Here is a 19,544-nt window from a genome sequence, read left to right as displayed (position 1 = left end):
CCTCCATGCTATCTCTCCGGCCCCGAATATATTTTTTCTATCCCAGTGCCATGCAGGGTGAGGGAATCTCATCACTCCTGTGGGAAGAATTCAGGTTATATTGTTCCATAGCTTAGAAACTTAAGGTATGTTCTGGGCTCACTGACCTAGGTGCTCTGTAGTCAGTAAATGGTTTTGTTTGGTTTTGGTTTTGGTTATGAGGCCATTCCTGGTGATGCTCAAGTATCACTCCTGGTGGGGCTCTAGAAACCATATGGGGTCCCAGGATTGAATAAAGGTCAACCACCTGCAAGGTAAATGCCCTCCCTGCCATGCTTTTGACATCAGAAAGAATCTCTATCCCATGGTGACTCACACATGGCTGTGGCATCACAATTGTGCTGTGGGTAATGCGTTCATTGCTGCCTGTTCTAAATCTACTGACCTGGGAGTCTGGGACAGAGACCAGTGTTCCTTTGGCCAGTCCCAGGACCAGCCCTGCCACCCTGCTGGGAAAACAGGACCTATGCAGCTGCAGCTTGGGATAGTGGGCAGAAACCCACTCAGGGTTTCTGGGCTGATGTGACATTTCACACCCTAAATAGTAGTATCACCATGACTCCCCTTGAGAGGCAGCAGCTTTCCAAGAATTCATTGGTGGCGGGGGGGGGGGGGAGGTGGAAGTGTTCAGTGCCACATCTAGTTGCAGATTTGGGGGAGAGGCATCCAGTGAGGTGGAAACCACCTAGAAAGCAGCTCTAGGAAGGCCCAGGGCTTGCCAATGCCTGCAGGAAGGCTGGAGCTGCACCATTTCCTACTGTGAGGCCAAGGCTAGTACAGCAGGGTGTGAGGTGCCAGGGTGGAGCTGAGGGGCAGGGGCTACGCCTGGCCAGGCAGTGTCAGGGAAAGGGGCATGAACGGGGTCTGCTCTGGTCTAGTGCCAGGGTTCAGAACCCGGACTCCCCAGCCCTGCTTTCCCTCAAACTGTCCAGGCCAGAAATGGGAAAGTGGTCCAATTTAGCAATTAGGTGAACGTCCAAGGGAAACCTTTGCCGGGAAGCTTGGCTGCCCTGGGGGTGTAAGGAGGCAAGTCTCCATGAGTGAGTCCAGTGAGTTTCAGTGCATCTGCTGAGGTGGCCACAGTGCTCAGCTGGAGATGCCAGGGCTTGCCCCCAAATTGAGCTCCTCCAATGTGGGCTCAGAACATGCCGAGCCCCCCATTTCTGCCCAGACTCCTTCACTGTAAATGGAGGGACCTGTCTGGGCAGTGACCTAATGTGGCTATTGGGCATCCCGGAAAGCTGCTGCTCCTTTTGGTGGTTCTTGTTAAATGGAGTCATTGTTCAGATACTAAAGATAAGAGTCTGAGGAAAATGTCTAAGGAATAAACCAGTGTAAATCAGGATTACACTGGGGTGGGCCATGCCAGGGATGGTTGGGCTTGGTGGTCCTTTTCTCCCCTAAGAGACATTTCAGGGCCCCCCCCCTCCACTCAGATTTTCTTCACAGACCCACCTCCAAGCAGTTTCTCACCTCAAGCTGCACTTTGCAAAGCTCCAGATTTTCTGAGCTTTTTCCAGAATATGAAACCCTCCCCTGGAATCAGCTCTTTCTTGTGTTGGCTGAGGGACCCCAATCTTCATCCTTCCCAAGGATAACCTGGAGTTTGGCTGTTTTCTAAACAGTAAGTTCATTTTTAGTGAAGGCTGGTTTTAAAATTAGGCAAGATAAGAAATCAGGTCATTAAATTGGGCTAGATAAGCAAGAAATCAGGCCAAACTAGGAACTCCCCCCCCCCCCAAAAAAAATACAAGAAGGAATGACACAGGCCAAACCTCAGAAACAGAATCCAAGTGTTTGTCTTTGTAATCTCAGTGCCTGCAGAGACCAAGCTGGTGTTTTCTAACCCCAGTGCAGTGAGGCTGGGACATTTCCTACGTATGGAAGTTCCCACCCCAAACCCTGTTAGGGGGCTGAGTCCCACATTCTTATGTGTGTTTTTTTGTCTCCCAGGTTCAGTATTTCTTCAAGATCTTGGATAATTAGCTCTGAAGACAAGGCCCAGACAGAGCGCACGGACACGTTAGGTCTGGGTTCATTCTTTTATTGTCCTTTGTTTGAACCGGACGATACAACACGGACGAGAGCACTGCGCAGTTACAGATGCGAGGACACGGTGTGGGGAGGGTTGCAGTGGAGACAACATTGACAGTGGTCTAGGGGCCGGGGGCTGCATTGCTTGTTTTTTATTTTTGGTGGGTTACTTTTTTTTATAGAGTCCAAAATAAATTTATTTTTCAAACAAGTGACTTTGGTTTTATTTCATACATTACACTTTTTTTTCTTGCAGAAAAAAATGGTACACCTGCATAAATATAAAATTCTTCCATCATGGAAATGGCTAACACATTCATAAAGACACAGCACCAGCAAGCGATGCCTTCAGAGAGGGAAAAAATAAAATAAAAGGTAAAGAAGTTTTTTTCAAAAAGTCAAAAGCAGATGAAGACCGCCCAGGTTCTAGCCAAAGCTTAGGAGCAAAGCCGGGAGGGCGCCAAAGGACAGGCCAGAGGGGAGACACCTCGAGACAGCATCCACTACCAAGCACGACACACCCCATCACCTTAGTTTTTCTGGAAGTGTCACTTCAAATGGAAAAAGGCAGTTTCCCCGAACCCTGCCCGCCCTTCCCACCCCCCCAGGAGAGAAAGAGAAGAGAGACGGAGCCCAGCCCTCCCTGAGCAGGATGGTGGAGTGTTGAAGCCCAGAGAGGGAGGCGGAACCGAGTCCCATTGCCAGTGTGACTCCCCACGGAATATTTACACCAGGACAGTGAACTGTGCTCACAGGAAGTAGAAAACAGGGGTGACCCAACATGGCTTGGAGAAGGACCAGAGAGCGCGTGGGGGGGACAAGGGGATCTGTGCACACGAACAGGGAGGGGTCATCAGGAAGCAGCGGTGGCCAGGCCAGCAAGGGCTGCACGCTACGAGAGTCAGTTAATGGAATCAATTTACAGTAAAAATGGGCACGTCCCCAGGCTCGATTTTTAATTTTTTTTTGTCATTTACAGTAGAATAAATATTTTGTTTGCTATTGCTACACTTTTAAATTTACATTCTAACCTAGTAAGTAGATGCAGAAAGCTAGTGGAAAGCAGATAAGTGTAGGTCCCATACGTGATGACAGTTTGTTCAAGACTAGTAGGTTTCTGGGTTTGGTGTTTTGTTTTTTTTTTAAACATTTTTTCCTTAAATGGCTAGTGGGAACGATTTGTGCTTGCAAATCAGCTCTTAACTTCAATTTTCACATCAAAGCGTCCCTGAAAACGGTCTTTCTCACTGTAGCCGATGTTTTCCCCGAATGCCTTACACTCGATGCGCACCTCAGTGTCAATGGTGAGGTTGGTGAATTGCACAGCCAGCAGTGGCTGCAGGTACTTGGGCTGCAGGAGTTTGCCGTAATAGGGATAGTACTGTAGAGGGAAGCCGGGGTAGCCGCCCAGCCCATAGTACTCAATGCTCCCCACTTTGTCCTTGTCTTCTTCTCGCTGTGGAGGTAGAGGGGGAGAACCAGAGCGTGAGTGGGTCCTGATCACCATGCGCAAACCCCAGCCCACCTCCTGACAGCCCAGAAAAGTATCCAGAAAGGAGGCATGTAGAAGCTTTTGGCAGACAGCGTCATACTGTCAGCAACCTCCTGGCATTTTTCCACCAGGACTCCAGGCCTCTCTCCCCCACAGCCACAAGTCCCTTTGCTAAAGTGAGGTTTGTGTGGTTTGCGGCTCCTGTTTTCGAAAAAAGTCTGCATCAGTGCATGCATGTGTGCGTGAGGCTCCCAGAAGTGTGGCCTCTCATCACCCCACATTAGGGCCCCACACTTTAACCCCTCATTTGTGACACAAGACTGTTTCTCCTTGGCCCCTGACCTTAGCAGCTGGGCACCCCCTTACCTTTCCGGTGCACTGGACAGGCAGGACATATGGGCTGTACTTAGTCAAAGGGACTTCAGCAGTTTCATTCTTGGGAGGCTGCAAAGAGGAAAAGGCATCATTGGTCACCATAGCTGTTAAGTATATGGAGGCTTTTATAATATTTCTCTTCAATATCCGTTTCCCTGTCTGCTTTCCCACCTATGACCTTCCAGGTGGGGGTCGCTGTTCAGATCTTAATAAATAGGTGTTGAGCTAGGAAATCAGGGTCTTTTGAGCAGTTGGCTGGCGGGCTCTTGCCTTTTGGAGCTGCTAGAGGCTGACAAAAGATTCTGCGTCTGACCTTCTTGCCTTCTTACCCTCCTGTCTGTGTGGATTTTTTTTTTTTTGCTTTTTGGGCCACACCCAGCGGTGCTCAGGGGTTACTCCTGGTTGTCTGCTTAGAAATAGCTCCTGGCAGGCACTGGGGAGCATATGGGACACCGAGATTCGAACCAGCCACCTTTGGTCCTGGATAGGCTGCTTGCAAGGCAAATGCCGCTGTGCTATCTTTCCGAGCCCTGTGTGGATTATTTGCTGTGGATAAATATTACCAGGATCTCTTCCCTGCCCTAGGGGACAGGGGAATGGGAATCTCTTTCCCATTCTGGGAGCTCTTTGGGGTTCCAGCATCATCAACCAGTCTAGGAGAAAACCTCACACTTCACACAGCCACAGACAGGGGTCCTACCAGGCACAAAAGGCGCATTCTCTGTACTACTGGTTTTCTAGGGTGCAAGAGGAGAACAGGACTCCAGGTTCAACCCTTTTCCAAGTGTCTGTTTGCCCTTGAACACATATTTCGCTCTTCATCTCCATGTTCCTGTGCTTGCCTATTTTCGCTCATCTCACCAAAGGGCCCTCAGGGCCCTGGCAGTGATCTGGGGCTCCACTGTGACCAGCCAGGGTTACCTTCCCCAATGTTCATCTTTAAAGAGCTGGTTTTGGGTCCAGTGATAGGACAGTTAGGAGGGAACTTGCCTTGCACAGATCCCTTGCATCTCATGGGGTCCTCCAAGCACTGTCAGGAATGATACCTGCGTGCAGAGCTATGACACCAAAAACAAACCAAACACTTAGATGCTCTTACTCAAGCCGGGAGCAGGTAGGTCAAGACATTGCCTAGAAAACTGCCAAGGAGGCTTTGACACAGGAGGGAAACTGAGGCTAGGGTAAAGCTCCCATTGAGCTGGAGCCAAGGAGCCAACTTTGTACCTGGCTGACCTAGTTGGGTCCCCAGCCTATCCTGTAGAGCTCCCGGTCCTACCCAGACTTACCTTGGGCTTGAAGCCCAGCACGCGGTTGAGCTTGATAATAACGCAGGGTTTCCCATCCTTGTAGCCATATGTGTTGTCATGGATCCCTGAGCAGTTGCCCAGCCAGTCCAGCTTGAAGCGGCAAACCTTGCGCTGCCCGCGCTCGTTGTTGTACTCGCCTCGCTCCTTGAGTTCACTCGGCTCATCTGTGGCAGGGAAGCAAATGCCAGGTCCATGGAGGTGGAGGGGAGGGGGGTACATTATCTCTGAGTCTTTAAATAATGCATGACTCAGCTACTGAGTGGGGAACTGGATCCAGCTCACCCAGGCAGCACCAGCTGTGCTGCCCTCCCAGGGACGTGCTGATTATAAGAAGCAAAGGAAAAAGGAGAGTCCAGTGTTTCCAGCACAGGACCAGGTCCTGCAACCAGGCACCCCCTGCCCCCCGCTTCGTCAGCAACAGAAGATGGGCCCCGAGAGAAAAAAGGTTTTCTTTCTTTCTTTTTTTTTTTTTTTTTTGTTTTTGTTTTTGGGTCACACCCGGCAATGCTCAGGGGTTACTCCTGGCTCTATGCTCAGAAATCGCCCCTGGCAGGCACGGGGGACCATATGGGATGCCAGGATTCAAACCACCCTCCTTCTGCATGAAAGGCAAATGCCTTACCTCCATGCTATCTCTCCGGCCCCCAAAAACACATTAACAGCTGAAAGCTGAGTTTTAGGGCTGGCGTTTGTAAAGTTATACCTTCTCAAAGCCAAAGAAGAATCAAGAACCTGGAGATGACAAGAGGCATCTCATGGATGCAGGTGGCCTGGTTTTAGATCTCTTAAGTCACTCATGAACTATTTTTACTGTGTCACACAGTAATGAAGGCCCAAAAGGACCTTCAATCAGTGATATACCACCATAACAGGTCCAAGCGAAGAATCTCCTTCTAGCCTCTGAAAAAAAGCTTCCCTTCAAAGGTAGCCACCTTGCACAGCTAACCCCACTGTTTTGGGGCTCAGGAACCAGGCAAGACAAGACAAAGGAGCCTCACTCCCCCGCCCCAGCCCTGAAACTCACTGCCACAGTCCTCAAAGACCATCTCATCTTTCTGGGCAGCGTCTTGGTAATGGTTCAGGAAGCGCGAAATGCTGACCACATACGGATCGTAGCTCTTGGGATCGAGGGGGCGGAAGGAGATTTCCGTCTTTTGGATCTGAGGAATCTGTGTCAGTCCTAGTCCGGGCAGCAAGTTTTTACATGGCAGAAAAAGAAAAGGAAGAAAAATTAACATGAGTAGTGGCGGCCAAGCCACCAATAAACTTGAGGAGATGGCACCAGGCCCATCACTGGTGTCCCAGGAAGGGTCCATCCCCCCCACCCCTGGATATGCCTAACAGAAGTTTCGCCACATTTCTGGACACACATGAATAGCATCATACCTTGTAGGGATGCATTGTGATCATTCACTCAATCGTGAATAACTTTGTAACTATCTCAAAAAGATTCAATTAAATGGGCCAGAGCGGTGGTGCAGACTAGGATGAACCAAGGCTCAATCCCCCAGCATCTCATAATGTCCCCCAAGACAGGAGCAATTTCTGAGCGTATGGCCAGGAGTAACCCCTGAGCATCACTAGGTATGGCCCCAAAACAAAAACAACAACAAAAAGAAATGTGTAAAATATAACAAAATACAGTAAATGAAATCAGATAGCATCAAGCCTACAATGATAACACAGGAAAATATGGCAATTGAAGGGATAGGGAAGGGGAGAAAGTGGCTTCAGGGGGTGGGTTGGCCATGAGGGAAACAGCTTCCTGATGAAGGCTAAAAAGGGGTATTAGGAAGGAATGGGGCTCCTGTGTCTCCTCTGGCTGTACCAGAGGAAGATGGGAAAGGAAGCAGCAGAGGTGGCTGTTAAGGTTGAGCCAGAGGTAGATGCTAAACTGGGTGCTAATGGGGCTTAGAGGTGCAGAAAGAAATGGGGAAAGTGGAAATCTCACTACCACTATAACCACAGCTGTCATGATTGAAACTTTACTTTTTTGGATTTTTGGGTCATACCTGGTGGTGCTCAGGGGTACAGCCTGGGGTCTTTAGGATTACTTTTGCCCTTTCTCAGGAGCCCCAGAACAGTTCCTGTCGTCTAGAATAATTCTAACCCTCCTGGGTTGTTAAGACCGAGGGAGCTGGGCTGCCCCCTGGGTCCAGGCGTGTGTCCCCTACCCCGTGAACCAAGAATGACCCTTCAGAGCGCTGGCTCTGTGCTCAGAAATCATTCCTGGCAGGAAGGAACGGGGGATGCTGGGAACTGAACCAGGGTCCATCCAGGATTGGACACATGCAAGACAAATGTCCTACTGCTGTGCTATTGCTCCAGCCCCCAAATTTATTTGAGGGGGTTGGGTCACACTGTTACACTGTTCCTTCCTGACTGTCCCCCCCCCCCCCAGGGCTCCCACTAATACACTTTTCCCTGCTTCCCCTGGTATGTCCTCAGGAACCACAGAGCAGAATCACTGAATAAAAAGCACCTCCTTTGAAACTCAGCTAAAAAATGTGGGAGGCAGAAGCAACTACAAGCTTCCATGGGGTTCCACGGCTGAGGGTCGAGAAGCTAGAGCCAGCGCTGTGAAGGGTCATTCCTGGTTCGTGGGGTAGGGACACTCGCCTGGACCTTGGGGGGCGGGGACAGCCCAGCACCCTTGGCTTAACAACCCAGGCGGATGGGGATGTTCTAGAATTATCCTAGAAGACAGGAGCAGTTCTAGGGCTCCCAGCAAAGGGCAAAAGTAACCCTGGGGACCACAGGCTGCATCCTTTAGTAAAGGTCCCGGGATGGGACACTGAGGGTCCCACATGAGCACTCCCTATTGAAGGCCGCTGGGGAAGGGGAGACAGGCGGCTCAGAGCTCTGGGACCCACAGCTGGATCAGAGTTGGGGACCCAGGAAAGATGGAGTTATGGGAGTATCAGCCCCCCAGAAAACCACCTCCCACTTCTGCGGCCTCAGGGTCCCTCTGGAGTTTCACAACAACTGGGAAGTTGTGTGTCAAAACTTAGTGACACCCCCTTTTAAGAGCTCACCTCTGGATCTAGAGGTAGTGGGTTAAGCAGTCAGCCCCCATCAGCTTCACTAATGAGTATAGCCCCCCCCCCCCCAGACTCCACCTGTGCTCCTTTCTCAGGAATCTCTAAAATCTCATGCTACCCTGTTTCTTCCACTGAAGCCCGTGGGCCAAAGATTTCCATTTCCTATCAGTGATCACTCACTTCCACAGTGGGTTAGAACACCAGGAAAATCCTTTACAGTAAGTTCCTACGGCACAGTCAGTGTCTCTGTCTCTCTAGTAAGTTCCAACTGTAGTCTTTCTCTCTCTCCCTCCCTCATTCTCTCTCATTTCCCTCTCCCTCCCTCCCTCCTTCCCTCTCCCTCTCCCTCTCTCCTTTCTCTTTTTCTCTCCTCTCCCCCTCCCTCCCCGCCAGCTACTCACTGTGTTCCCACAAAAGCCTGCCTGCTGGGGCGCCCTGACCTCTCCAGGATACAGCCTACCACTTCCTCCAGGCAGGTGGTGGAAGGAGCAGCTCCAGCCTGGACTGAAGTGCGCTCTGCTCACAGCGGGAACTACCAGAGGTTGAAGCAGCATGACACTCAGTCACTGGCTGCCTAATTGCCTCTTGCCTGGGCCACTGTTTCTCCTGCCTCCAAACCAGGTCTGACAACTCTGAAAGTGTCTGACCTTGACCGTGACCTTACTGGGTTGGTGGGGGCTAGGAACAGGCAGAAGCACCAAGAAGGCAGAAGTAGCCACTGAAAACTGGCTATTTCAATGTACTCCTGGTTTTGCACTCAGATCACTCCTAGTGGTGCTCAGGGAACCCTATAGGAAACCAGAGATCAGACTAGGGTCAGCCACTTGCAAGGCCAGCTCCCTTCTCACTGTCCTATCTCTCCAGACCATGTTTTGTGGTTTTTTTTTGGGGGTGGGGGGCACACCCGGCGGTGCTCAGGGGTTATTCCTGGCTCTGCACACAGAAATTGCTCCTGGCAGGCACAGGGGACCATATGGGATGCTGGGGATCAAACCCCGTCCGTCCTAGGTCAGCTGCCTGTAAGGCAAACGCTTACCGCTGTGCTATCTCTCTGGCCCTTGTTTTGGGTGAGCATGTCAACTCTTAAAGCTCAGACAAAGTGATAACAGTGGCTTCACATGTACTTCAGCTGGACAGGCCTTTCCTCAGTGACTAGAGAAGCCAGAAAGCCTGAGTGAGTGTTTTTTTTTTTTCTCCTACACTCCCAGAGTGTGGAAAAAGGATTCATCTGAATGAATGGATGGATGGATGGATGTGATCATTTTTTTCCCTGCTACATACAATCCCACTCACAAATAACAGGAACAGAAGCTTCAGGTTATTGTGGTTTCAGGAGGGGCTTGAGCTGAGGGGGTACCTCCTAGAATTCATAAAAATGACCAAATTATGAGGCCTGCTCAGAGGACACTGTTTCCCACAATCTGAGGTACATTGCTTGGTATCTCAGAACCTGCAAAGGTGCAAGACAGAAGCCTCTATTTCTTGCCCTGGCAGCTTCTGCCCAGCCAAAGAGAGTTACCAAATGCAAGGTAGATAAAATGGTGGCAAGAGAACCATAGCAAGAGCTTTGAGGTATGGAAGGTACAAATGAAACCGGATGGGTCCATCTGGTCCCACAAGCACTTCCAGGAGAGATCCTGTGGTCTCCAGCATGGAAGAGCCTGAGCAGCATCAATCACATTTTCCAAACAAACTCCTGCAGGCTGACGGTCACCCACGGTGCTCCCTGACCCTGGACACCACTGGAGAGTCCCACCCAAAAAAAAAATTCCTTAAGAAGAAAAGGTAACTAGAGATGGAGGAGACCAGAATGCAAATCCTGTGGTGCCTCAGGGGTTTTAAATGTTTCCCATAACTTGGATACCTGGATTCTGCCACTTCATACCTCATATGTGACCTCTACATGGAAAATGGAGGAGGAAAAACATGTCACTCCTCAGGCCCTGGCCCCTGATCTTTCTCTATGATTTTTCAGAGTCACCTGAGACACTGCCTAACTGGTGGCTACAGTTGATACAGAAGTTTCAGAGAGCCTGTTGTTACTCTCAGGGATGCTGCCCCACAATGAAACACACCTGTTTCCAGAGGAATCTCTAAGCCAGGAGAGAAGCATCCAGAAAGGGACCAGTTAGAGCCAGCATAGAGCTGCTGTCTGTTGACCTCTGACCTTCAAGGCATATATCGATGGAGTGGGCACCAGAATGCTGGGACTTCCCCAGGCTATGTGGGCAGGGCTTGTACACATGTGGTGTGTAGGTAGAGCACTGTGAGTATAGTCTTGTGTAAGCGGTACATACATGTGGGGTGTGTATGTGGGTGGAGGTTGAGTATGGGTGAGAGCGTACAGGCCCACATGGGTGCCGTCTCTCACCAATACACCCAAACCAGCCAGAAGTGGTGGGAGAACGCTTCAACCCTTCACTGAGTGGGTCTCCTGGGGAAGAACTTGGGGGGAGGGCTGACCCAGAGGGGCTTTTTCAGGAACCAGATTGCAGAACAAAGAGTTGAAGCAGACACCTAAAAAGGACTTTAAAAGGGTATCTAAGAATCAGGGCTGTAGTGCATCACTCACTCACTCTCACTCATTCTCTTGCTCTCTCTCTCTCAGCACCTGCCTTGCATGACACCCCAGGTTTTGTTGCCAGGAACCCCCCTCTCCAACACACACAGTCTTCAAACCCAGCTTCTCCTGGCCTCTTTCCCAGAGGAAAGCAAAGCCTCAGCAGCTGTGGTAGGATGTGAGTGTGTTGAGCAGCTGGTGCAGAGAAGGGAGCATACTGGGGCAGCATCGAGCAACACTCAAAAGTGGCCAGTTTCTCCTGGTGCCCACAGGCACACACATCGGTGGTGCAGGACCATTTAGACCCTTTGTTGCCCACGTCAGGGCAGAGCATAAGGTTGAGGAAGGTAAGTACCTGGGCATGTACCTGGGCAAGTACCTGCATGCCTTGCATGCAGACAACCTAAGTTTGAACACTGCTGAATGTGGTCCCCCAAAACCTTAGCAACAAAGCCATAGGTGCAGTGTTTCATTCTGCAGGGAGGGAGAAGTAAACAGCTTCCAATTTGGATGAGGTGCCAGTCGTCCACTGGCAGTGGCCATAGTCACGGCAAGACAACGAGGAAACCTCGTCTGCCCACTGAGGGTCCTCCTCATGCCTAGTACTGAGGAAAGGGGGCAGATCTTCAAGGGCTGCCTATAATCTGCCCACAATTGCCCCCCCCATCCTCTCACCCCACCCACACTCCACACTTTCCTACCCCTCACTCACTGGGGCTTCCCAACACAAACAGCACCAGAAACTCTGCTTAACACCACATTCCTAATCCCAATGAGCCTGGAAATGCCAGGGGGGCGCCTGAGGCTGCCCCCAAGTCTCCCACCTGTGACCAGCATCTACTGGGACAGATTTTCAGAGCTTTAAAAGGAGATGCCGGGCCGGAGAGATAGCATGGAGGTAAGGCGTTTGCCTTTCATGCAGAAGGTCATCGGTTCGAATCCCGGCGTCCCATATGGTCCCCCGTGCCTGCCGGGAGCAATTTCTGAGCATGGAGCCAGGAGTGGCCCCTGAGCACTGCCGGGTGTGACCCAAAAACCACAAAAAAAATAAATAAATAAAAGGAGATGCCGAATTCTCACTCAATACTCGGGGGGCTTACCATTTCCCCCCTTGAACTGAAATTGGAGCCTTTCAAGTATCCAGAGGAAGAGTCTATTCTATTCTCCCTCAGAATATGCTGGAAGGAATAATTACTGCCTATTATATCCACAATTCTTTATGTAGGGGACTCCAACAGTTCTCAGGGTTTACTTCTGGCTCTGTACTCAGAGATCACTCCTGGCTCTGTGCTCGGGGGACCTTATGGGATGCCAAGGCTCAACGAGGCATCAGCAACACACAAGGCAAATGGACTACAGCTCTGGCACATGAAGCTACATATTCTGACCATCTTCCCAGAAAGATGCCAAGAGGAAGGCCCAGAAAGTTCCCCCAAAATCTTGGGGATGGTGCTAGACAGCACACCTGGCCCTCCCCCTTTCCCCACCATTTCTACAGGAATAGTACCATGTGCCCTGTAAAGGTCTGGAAGGGTGTCCTGCCCAGGGCAGGGCTGAGGCCTGAGCGGCCCCCACCCCTCTTGTCAGGTGACAGACACGCAATGGGGGAGCATAGGGTAGCATCTTTCCGGTGAGTCAGCCCCAAGATTGGGCACAGGTCCCAAAAGGAGCCGGGAGTGTCTCCCTCTGTGGAAGCTGCTGCCCTGTGGGTCTGCCCAGCTGCCCTGTGCACTAAATATAGGCCTAAGGAAGGGGGCAGGGGCAGAGGCATGCCTGGCCAGGCCACGCAAGGTCATTGCACCATTGCCCACTGCAAGGGGACTTGCCTTCCATCAGACAACCTCAGACTGGCTGGGTTTCCAAGGGGCCAAAACTGTCTACAAATTGAGACTTTAAGGCAGTTCTTGCTTGGGGTGATGGGGAGTGATGGGGAATTGGAGGTGGGGAGACCTCAGAGTATCTGAATTATCCTGAAACAGTAATGAGGCAAGAAAACAGCTTTTCAAAGACAATAAATAATAAATAATAAATAAATAAATAAATAAATAAATAAATAAATAAATAAATAAAAGGTCTACACACGTCTGAAAGCAGATGAGCAGATGACTAAAGTACATTACCATAAACAACCAAATGGAAAAGAACTGTCCTAAGCCCTGTAGCCCCATAACACCCGTGCCTCCAGGCATTCTGGACCCTGATCATTTCTCACCATCCCAAGTAGCTCTCAGACACCAGAATTCTGGTTCCAGTTTTCACAGGGACCCACCTCTCTCAAGAAATCATTACCAGGAACTGGTGTGCTAAGCAGATCTAAGTCATTTTTATATCCTTAAATCGTTTGTGGGGGAAAAACAACAACAACACCTTCCTCCCCACCTTCTCACATCCAAACTCCAGATCTCAAACATATCTAATTGTATTTGGGAGTGATTTTCAAGTTTTGGATTTATGCAGCAGTGCCAGGGATTGAACCTTGGGCCTCGCACAGGCCAACTAAGGTCTACGCAGCTAGCTGTCTGGCGTGGGCTGGAAGGGCAGCGTGTGCATTAACATGTTCAGTATGGCCAGCGCTGGGCTGGGGGAAGGTGGGAAGGAATGGGGGGACTTTGGTCCGGGCTCTGGGTTCCAGCTGTTACCAAACCACTGCCCAGGGAAAGCAGAGACAGGTGTGTCATCGCCACCCCCAGCCACAGCCTCAAGGTCACTGATGCCAGAGGATATGGAGGTTACGCAATAGCCCCAGGAAGCTAGATCCCAGACAATGGGGGAACCAGACTTCAGGGGCATGGCAGGGCTCTCTGTGGGGTGTAGGAATGCTGGTACCCACCCCCCCAGCCACCTTTCCAGTTCCAGTTCCTAATTCTGTACTCTTGTGTTTTTCCTGCAAACCCGCTAATTCCAGACCCCTGTGTGATCAGACCCCCAGGGGGCCCAGAACCAGTTCCAACCCTGGAGTGCAGAGAAGGCAGGGAAAAAGGAGGGTGCTGGGGTGAGAACCCTGGACTACAAGAGGAGAGTTAAAGAGATGAGGGACCCCAGGAGTTGGAGTAATTTCAGAATATCCCTTGTCCCTAAAAAAAAAAAAAAAACCCAGCTTATTTTACATATTTACACACACACACACACACACACACACACACACACACACACACACACTAAATGCCCTCAAGAAAGCAAAAAAATGTGAGCTTCGTGAGAAAGGTGCTGACTTGTTGACAAACAGACCTGGGATTGGGTGTACCCTTGCTGGGAAGCCCCAAAACTGGACCCTGAGCACATTGCCCTTCCCTGCCCTCCAGCCGCCTTACCTGGGGGTGCCACACGATCCTGATAGGTGGGTTTGAACTCGCTGATGGTCAGCAGCATGACCTGGATGGTGCCGATGAAGATGCCAGCCAGGCAGCCGTAGAAGATGACATAGAAGAGCAGGATCTTAACTGTGGCGGAGACAGAGAGGGGGCTGCAGCTGTGCTCTGGACACCCCCCACCTCCATGAGCACCCCTAGATGGCGGGACCAAGCTCAGCACCCCCAACCAACAACCAAGGGGTGAGAGGACATGTGAAAGGCAGAAGGCACATTCATATAGAATTGGTAGTTGGGAATTAATCCATTTTACTATGATCCAGTGAGTGGCCCTCATGTGCTTATAAAACACGCTCTCATGTGCCTACATGGCTGATAGGGTCACACTCCACCCTCCCAGAACCCCATAACTGTGTCTCTGACCAAGGACATGGTGTTTCCCCTAAAGAGGAAACAAAGGCTGGGTAAGTGGAGGATCCAGCTCGTTTCATTTTTCACACTTTTCACCTCTTTCCTGAGAGTTGATTCTACATGCTAGAAATTCGCTATCAAGTCCAAAAAGAGAAAAAAGAAAATTAATAGCGGCAGGACTGGGTTTACAAGGATTATCTTGGCCAGGAGCAGCAGAGTCACAGGCTGTGGTAAGGCACTGACCTGGGCCAACCACCCCGCTCAGCTCAGTGTGAAGGGAAGAGCAGAGGGTGTGTAGGCTAGGGTGAGAGGTGGAAACACGGGGACACAGAGACTACAAACATTCAGCTTGCTGGTGCCAAAGCCGCCATCCTTGGAGGAAGCCATAGTGTAAAAGTATTAGTGGAAGGAGATGTGTGTGCACATGTGTATACATGCATAGATGTTTGTGCATGCATGTGTGTGTATACCTTCCACTGTGTGTGTGTGGAGGAAGGCAGTGCCTCCCTTCATGAGGAGCTGGGCTGCCCTCCCCCGCCCTCAGCCTTTGAAAGTCCCCTGTTCCCAAAAGCCAGTAAATCGTGTAGGGAAATCAAGGCCCTGCAAGGCCAGAGGCATCAAAACCACCCCCCTACGCCTCTGCTGGACCCCCTTTGCTCCTCTTGAGAGTGGGAGCGAGGAGAAAGATGACAGCTCTGGGAGTGGAGATGCCCTGCCGCACCCAGCAGGGTGAGGGTTAAGCCCTGCCTACACGGGTCTCCAGGCAGCGGGAGGCAAGTGGCAAGACTGTTACGTCAAAGGCTCTGGAAAATTTTCCCCAGAAGGTTACTGAGAGATATGGGACTCAGCAGAGCACCGTGAGAGCTGGGAGCAGGAGAGCTTCCCCACTAGCCCCTCATCCTATGGCCCCGAGCTCTGCCACCTGAAAACCCCTGAGTACACACTGAGGGGCACAGGAGGCCAGACAAGGTGCAGCCACAGAGCCAGGGCAGCACCCCCCCTCAGGCCAGCCCAGATGCCCACAGCATGAAGATGGTTCTGAGCACGAGAACCAGCTCCAAGCACAGGGTGGGGAGCTGTGGGGTAACCCACAGGGAGGCTGGTCTAGGGGTGTCTGTTTTGTCCCTGAGGGTATAAGCTGACAGGCTGCTCAGAGAAAGCAGTGGGGCTATTTTTCATCCTTGGCAGTTTTGCTTCAGTGAGGGAACCAATGGACATGTCTGTGTGTGACCAGGAGAAACATGGTCTCCTTTAGGGGTACCAGGCAGGGAGCCTGAGGTGCAGGCGCCAGACGGGCACGCATGAGGCCTGCGTGATGGATTCGGCCCTCAGAAAACAGGCGATGTGTTCTCACTGCCTCCATCTTGGGGACCATCTACCTAAAGCACAAGAGCCAAGGGCACCCTACCCTCGTGCCAAGGGCACCCAAGTTGGGCCTGTGAGGTGGTTGTGGGAGATGACGGGAGAAAGGTGGCATTTCTACCGCAGAAGCTCCTGTCCTCCCTCCAGCCCTGGGGGCAGTGGACAGATCAGAGCAAAGGCCAATCTGGGGGTCTCTATCCAGGTCCCTGTGGGCACCTGGACACCAGGAGAGAGAGGGGCAGTGCTCTTGTCTGTGGGCTGGCCACACACACACACACACACACACACACACACACGCGCGCGCGCACACACACACACACACACACGCACACACGCACACACACGCCACAGATTCACACTACAGGTACCCGGATACATACAAGCACACACCACAGACGAACACACAGATACACACACACACACACACAAACACACGCCACAGATTCACACTACAGGTACCCGGATACATACAAGCACACACCACAGACGAACACACAGATACACACACACCAGAGCTATACACATGTGCACACTTAAGGCATATACACAGAATCAGTCACCTAAGATAAAGACACATACATGCATCTACTACAAATTCACATGCATTTCAGATACATATAAGCACACACCACACACACACCACAAACCATACATGTCAGATACACATCACAGATCACACTCATCAGAGACACTACAAATCACACACCTCTGATGCGCATGATAAATTCACCACACACATACCACACACACACACACACACAGAGCCAACTGATGGCCAAGTCCCCCTCCCAGCGGGGTTCGAGCACCCCTTCCTGAATGACCAAGGTGGGGTGGGGGTGTCAGTGCAGTAGGGCCCCTCCCCAGTTTCTCGCTCAGTCATCCCATGGTGGAGCTGGGCGGGGCCAGGCCTGCGCACCTGAGCTTTGATCTCCCAGGTCTCCCCGTGCTCCAAGGAAGCAGGTCTTGGTGCAGGAGGGGGTGAGGGTCGCCGCCCCCACCAACCCAGAGCACAGTCCAATCAACCAGCCAGCCCTTCTGAGACCCCAGAGCCTCCCCAGCCGATGTGAGAGGACCCAGGCTCCCAGGCGGCACTGGGGGGCCGTGTCACCTTGACTGACCTTGAAGAGTGATGCATTATTAACCCTTCCCTTCTCGGCCTTCTCATTCATTGCCCCCTTTATAAATAGCAGAGCGCCTCCTTCTTCCATTTCAAAATGTCAGCCAAGCTCAGGCTCCCTGACTCATCCCTGCGGGATCCCGTGGTGCTCCCCCCACACACGCAGGGCCCCCTCCCTGGCTTAGGGCTGCAGGTAGGTAGGTCTGTGATGGCGGCAGGCAGGGCAGGGAGGGGGGCAGTGATGCGGGTGACAGGGAGGAGGGGGTTCTCTCCCCTCCGCAGTCACGACTTCAGCGCTGCCCTTCAAAATGACCTTTTCCCCCCAAAACCGTGTCAACCTCTGGCTGAGCACAGAGCAGAACAGAAGAGGCAGGGGAATCTCACTGTCAATCCTTGTCCCCCTAGCCCTACAGGAGGTAACCCAAAATTGGGTAAGAGGGGGGCTACTGGGTGAGAGTGTGTGAGGGGGGAGGACTCATTTTTCCTGGTCGCCAACCCACGCACCACTGCGGCTACTGTACCCCGAGGCTGCGCCGAGCCCAAAGCACCAGAGCCTCCGCCTTGGGCACCAGGGGGCTGGGGTGGGGTGGGGGCCGCGCCTTCCGAGCCCACTGCGAGCTCTCCAGGGGAGAAGAGGGGAGTCTGTCTGCACGCGCTAAAATACTGCAGTGGGATGGGCGGGCCGCACCGCAGCCTGCCGACTTGGGGGGTGCACATTTGGACGCGCAAGAAGGATGCTCCAGGCCTACCTGGCCTCCGCGCCTCTTTTCTTTTTTTCCTTTATATTTTTTGGGGGGTGGAGGGGTAACGATTTAGAGACGCAGCGGAGCGGGAGAACCGATCTGGGCTGGCACGCCAGCGCGTCGCCGGCTAAGACTGCTGCAAAGCCCCGTTCGTTGGCCAACCAGCCCGCCTGCACCCCGTCTCCCAGGCCGGGGGCTGCCCATCGGGGTTGGGGCGGGGGGTTTCCCAGGCGCTCGCTACTTACACCAGCTGCCCCCGGTCCTGCCCAGAAACTCCTTCTTCTCCGAGTTCCAGATGAACTTCTTCCAGCTACCCTCTTCCTTGGCGCGGCCGCGAGCCATGCCGGCGGCTCAGACGCTGCTGCTGCTGCGGCTGCTGCGGGGACGGGGAGTGCGCAGAGACGGGCGCTGCGGTGGCTCCCGCCGCGGTGGCTGCGGCTCTGCGAGTGTGGACGACGATCGGCGGCCGCGCGGAGGCGGGCGCGGGGGAGGAGGGGAGGAGGAGGAGGGACGCAGCGCGAGCTTTGGGCGGCTCCAAGCCCCGCACCTATTGGCCCGCCGCGGGCTCCTGGGGGGCCCCGGGGAGGAGCAGCAGAGTGGGGGGGCTCGAGCGATCGACCACCGAGGATCGCGATCGCGCGTCCGGGTCTACGCGCGCGGCTTAGCCCGGAGTGGATCGGACTGGGCCGAAGAGCTTCTGGAAGCTCGTGCACCTGCACAGCGGCACCCCCGAAATAATCTAACACCAGCCCCGGGGAGGAAAAAAAGCTCAGGGCGCGCGCCCCACCTGCGCTATATAGCAGGCCGCGGCGGCACGGACCACGCCCACTAGCGGCGCGGAGAGCCAATCGGGGGCGAGAAGGGCGTGGCCGCTGCCGCGTATGGGCGTGATCTGGTCCGCACGGGCGTGGTTACTGTATGTTGTGGGCGTGGTCTTGCTGCAGATGGGCGTGGCCCTGCGTCTCATGGGCGGGGCTGGCGCCGAAAGGGCGGGGGGGCGCGGGGCCGGCACAAAGAAGCCGCGGCGGCCGCGGCGGGCGAGCTGGCGGGCGGGGCGCGCCGCTCTGCAAAGCGATGTCCAGGCCTGACCCCCTCCATCCCTGTAGCCCCATCGTAGCAGGGGGATAAAAGGGTTCTTTCTGGGCACCGCGGCTGTCGGATGCACGACCTCGGCTGCCCACCTCTGCAGCGCTGTTTTCTCTCTCTCCTCACGCGTTCCCAGGCCCGGCTGGCTGAATGGGGCGCAGATGGGGCAGGTCAGGCCGGGACGCCCGAATGTCGGGAACTATGCCCCGCCAGGCCCTCGTCCCCACCCCCACCCTCGCCTCCCTGTGCCCGCACGTGCCACCCCCCCCCCCGGGTGCTGCTGCGGGTCTCCCCAGCGCTAGCAATTCCGGCCTGGCCTGGCCCTTCACCGGCAGGAGAGACGCGCCCAGCCCGCAGCCCCCGGGCTCCCCGGCTATACTCCCCTGGCCGTGCTCCCGGGGAGCGAGTGTCCCCGAGCCACCTCCGGCTGGACCATTGCCAAACCCATCGGGACCCGGCTGCCCGCAGCCCCGCCGAGCCCGGGGTTTGCAGGGCCAGACACTGGCTGCAGAGCAGGCGCCCCTCATTCCCCTCCCCCAAAGCTGCAGCGCCACAGGGCGGCTGTCGCCAGACGAGGACCCCCCCCCCAATCTCGGGGTAACTATCTGCCCTTGTCCCAGCCGCTCTGCAGGACGCCCCTTAGCAATGCTGTTGGAGTGGTGGTGCTCT

The 19,544-nt window shown here is 53.4% G+C and overlaps 2 protein-coding genes across 2 annotated transcripts in view; one reads left to right on the top strand and one right to left on the bottom strand.

Annotated features, from left to right (window-relative positions):
* NME7 (NME/NM23 family member 7) overlaps nucleotides 1-2,456 on the top strand; it is a 45,653-nt gene extending 43,197 nt beyond the window's left edge. Inside the window, exon 12 of the mRNA XM_049776535.1 lies at nucleotides 1,993-2,456. Coding sequence (XP_049632492.1) covers nucleotides 1,993-2,025 — 33 coding nt within the window. The 3' untranslated portion in view covers nucleotides 2,026-2,456. The remainder of the gene's footprint in view (nucleotides 1-1,992) is intronic.
* On the bottom strand, nucleotides 2,068-18,533 carry ATP1B1 (ATPase Na+/K+ transporting subunit beta 1). Its single transcript, XM_049776576.1, has 6 exons — nucleotides 18,035-18,533; nucleotides 14,160-14,288; nucleotides 6,272-6,427; nucleotides 5,227-5,411; nucleotides 3,932-4,009; nucleotides 2,068-3,529 (listed from the first exon to the last, which is right to left on the bottom strand). Exons 1-6 carry the CDS (start codon nucleotides 18,129-18,131, stop codon nucleotides 3,266-3,268), a joined length of 909 nt encoding a protein of 302 aa, XP_049632533.1. The 5' UTR covers nucleotides 18,132-18,533; the 3' UTR covers nucleotides 2,068-3,265.
* Between the last annotated feature and the right edge of the window lie 1,011 nt (nucleotides 18,534-19,544).

This window comes from Suncus etruscus, chromosome 7 (assembly GCF_024139225.1).
Source record: "Suncus etruscus isolate mSunEtr1 chromosome 7, mSunEtr1.pri.cur, whole genome shotgun sequence".
Classification (NCBI taxonomy): Eukaryota; Metazoa; Chordata; class Mammalia; order Eulipotyphla; family Soricidae; genus Suncus; species Suncus etruscus.
Note: the sequence above shows the minus strand (reverse complement) of the source record. Positions and strands in the feature narration are given on the sequence as shown.

Coding starts and splice junctions, on each gene's coding strand:
- ATP1B1 (XM_049776576.1), bottom strand. CDS start 18,131: ATGGCTCGCGGCCGCGCCAAGGAAGAGGGTAGCTGGAAGAAGTTCATC. Junction 14,289..18,034: donor CAGGACCGGGGGCAGCTGGT/GTAAGTAGCGAG, acceptor TCTCCGCCACAG/TTAAGATCCTGCTCTTCTAT. Junction 3,530..3,931: donor CTGTCCAGTGCACCGGAAAG/GTAAGGGGGTGC, acceptor CTACCTCCACAG/CGAGAAGAAGACAAGGACAA.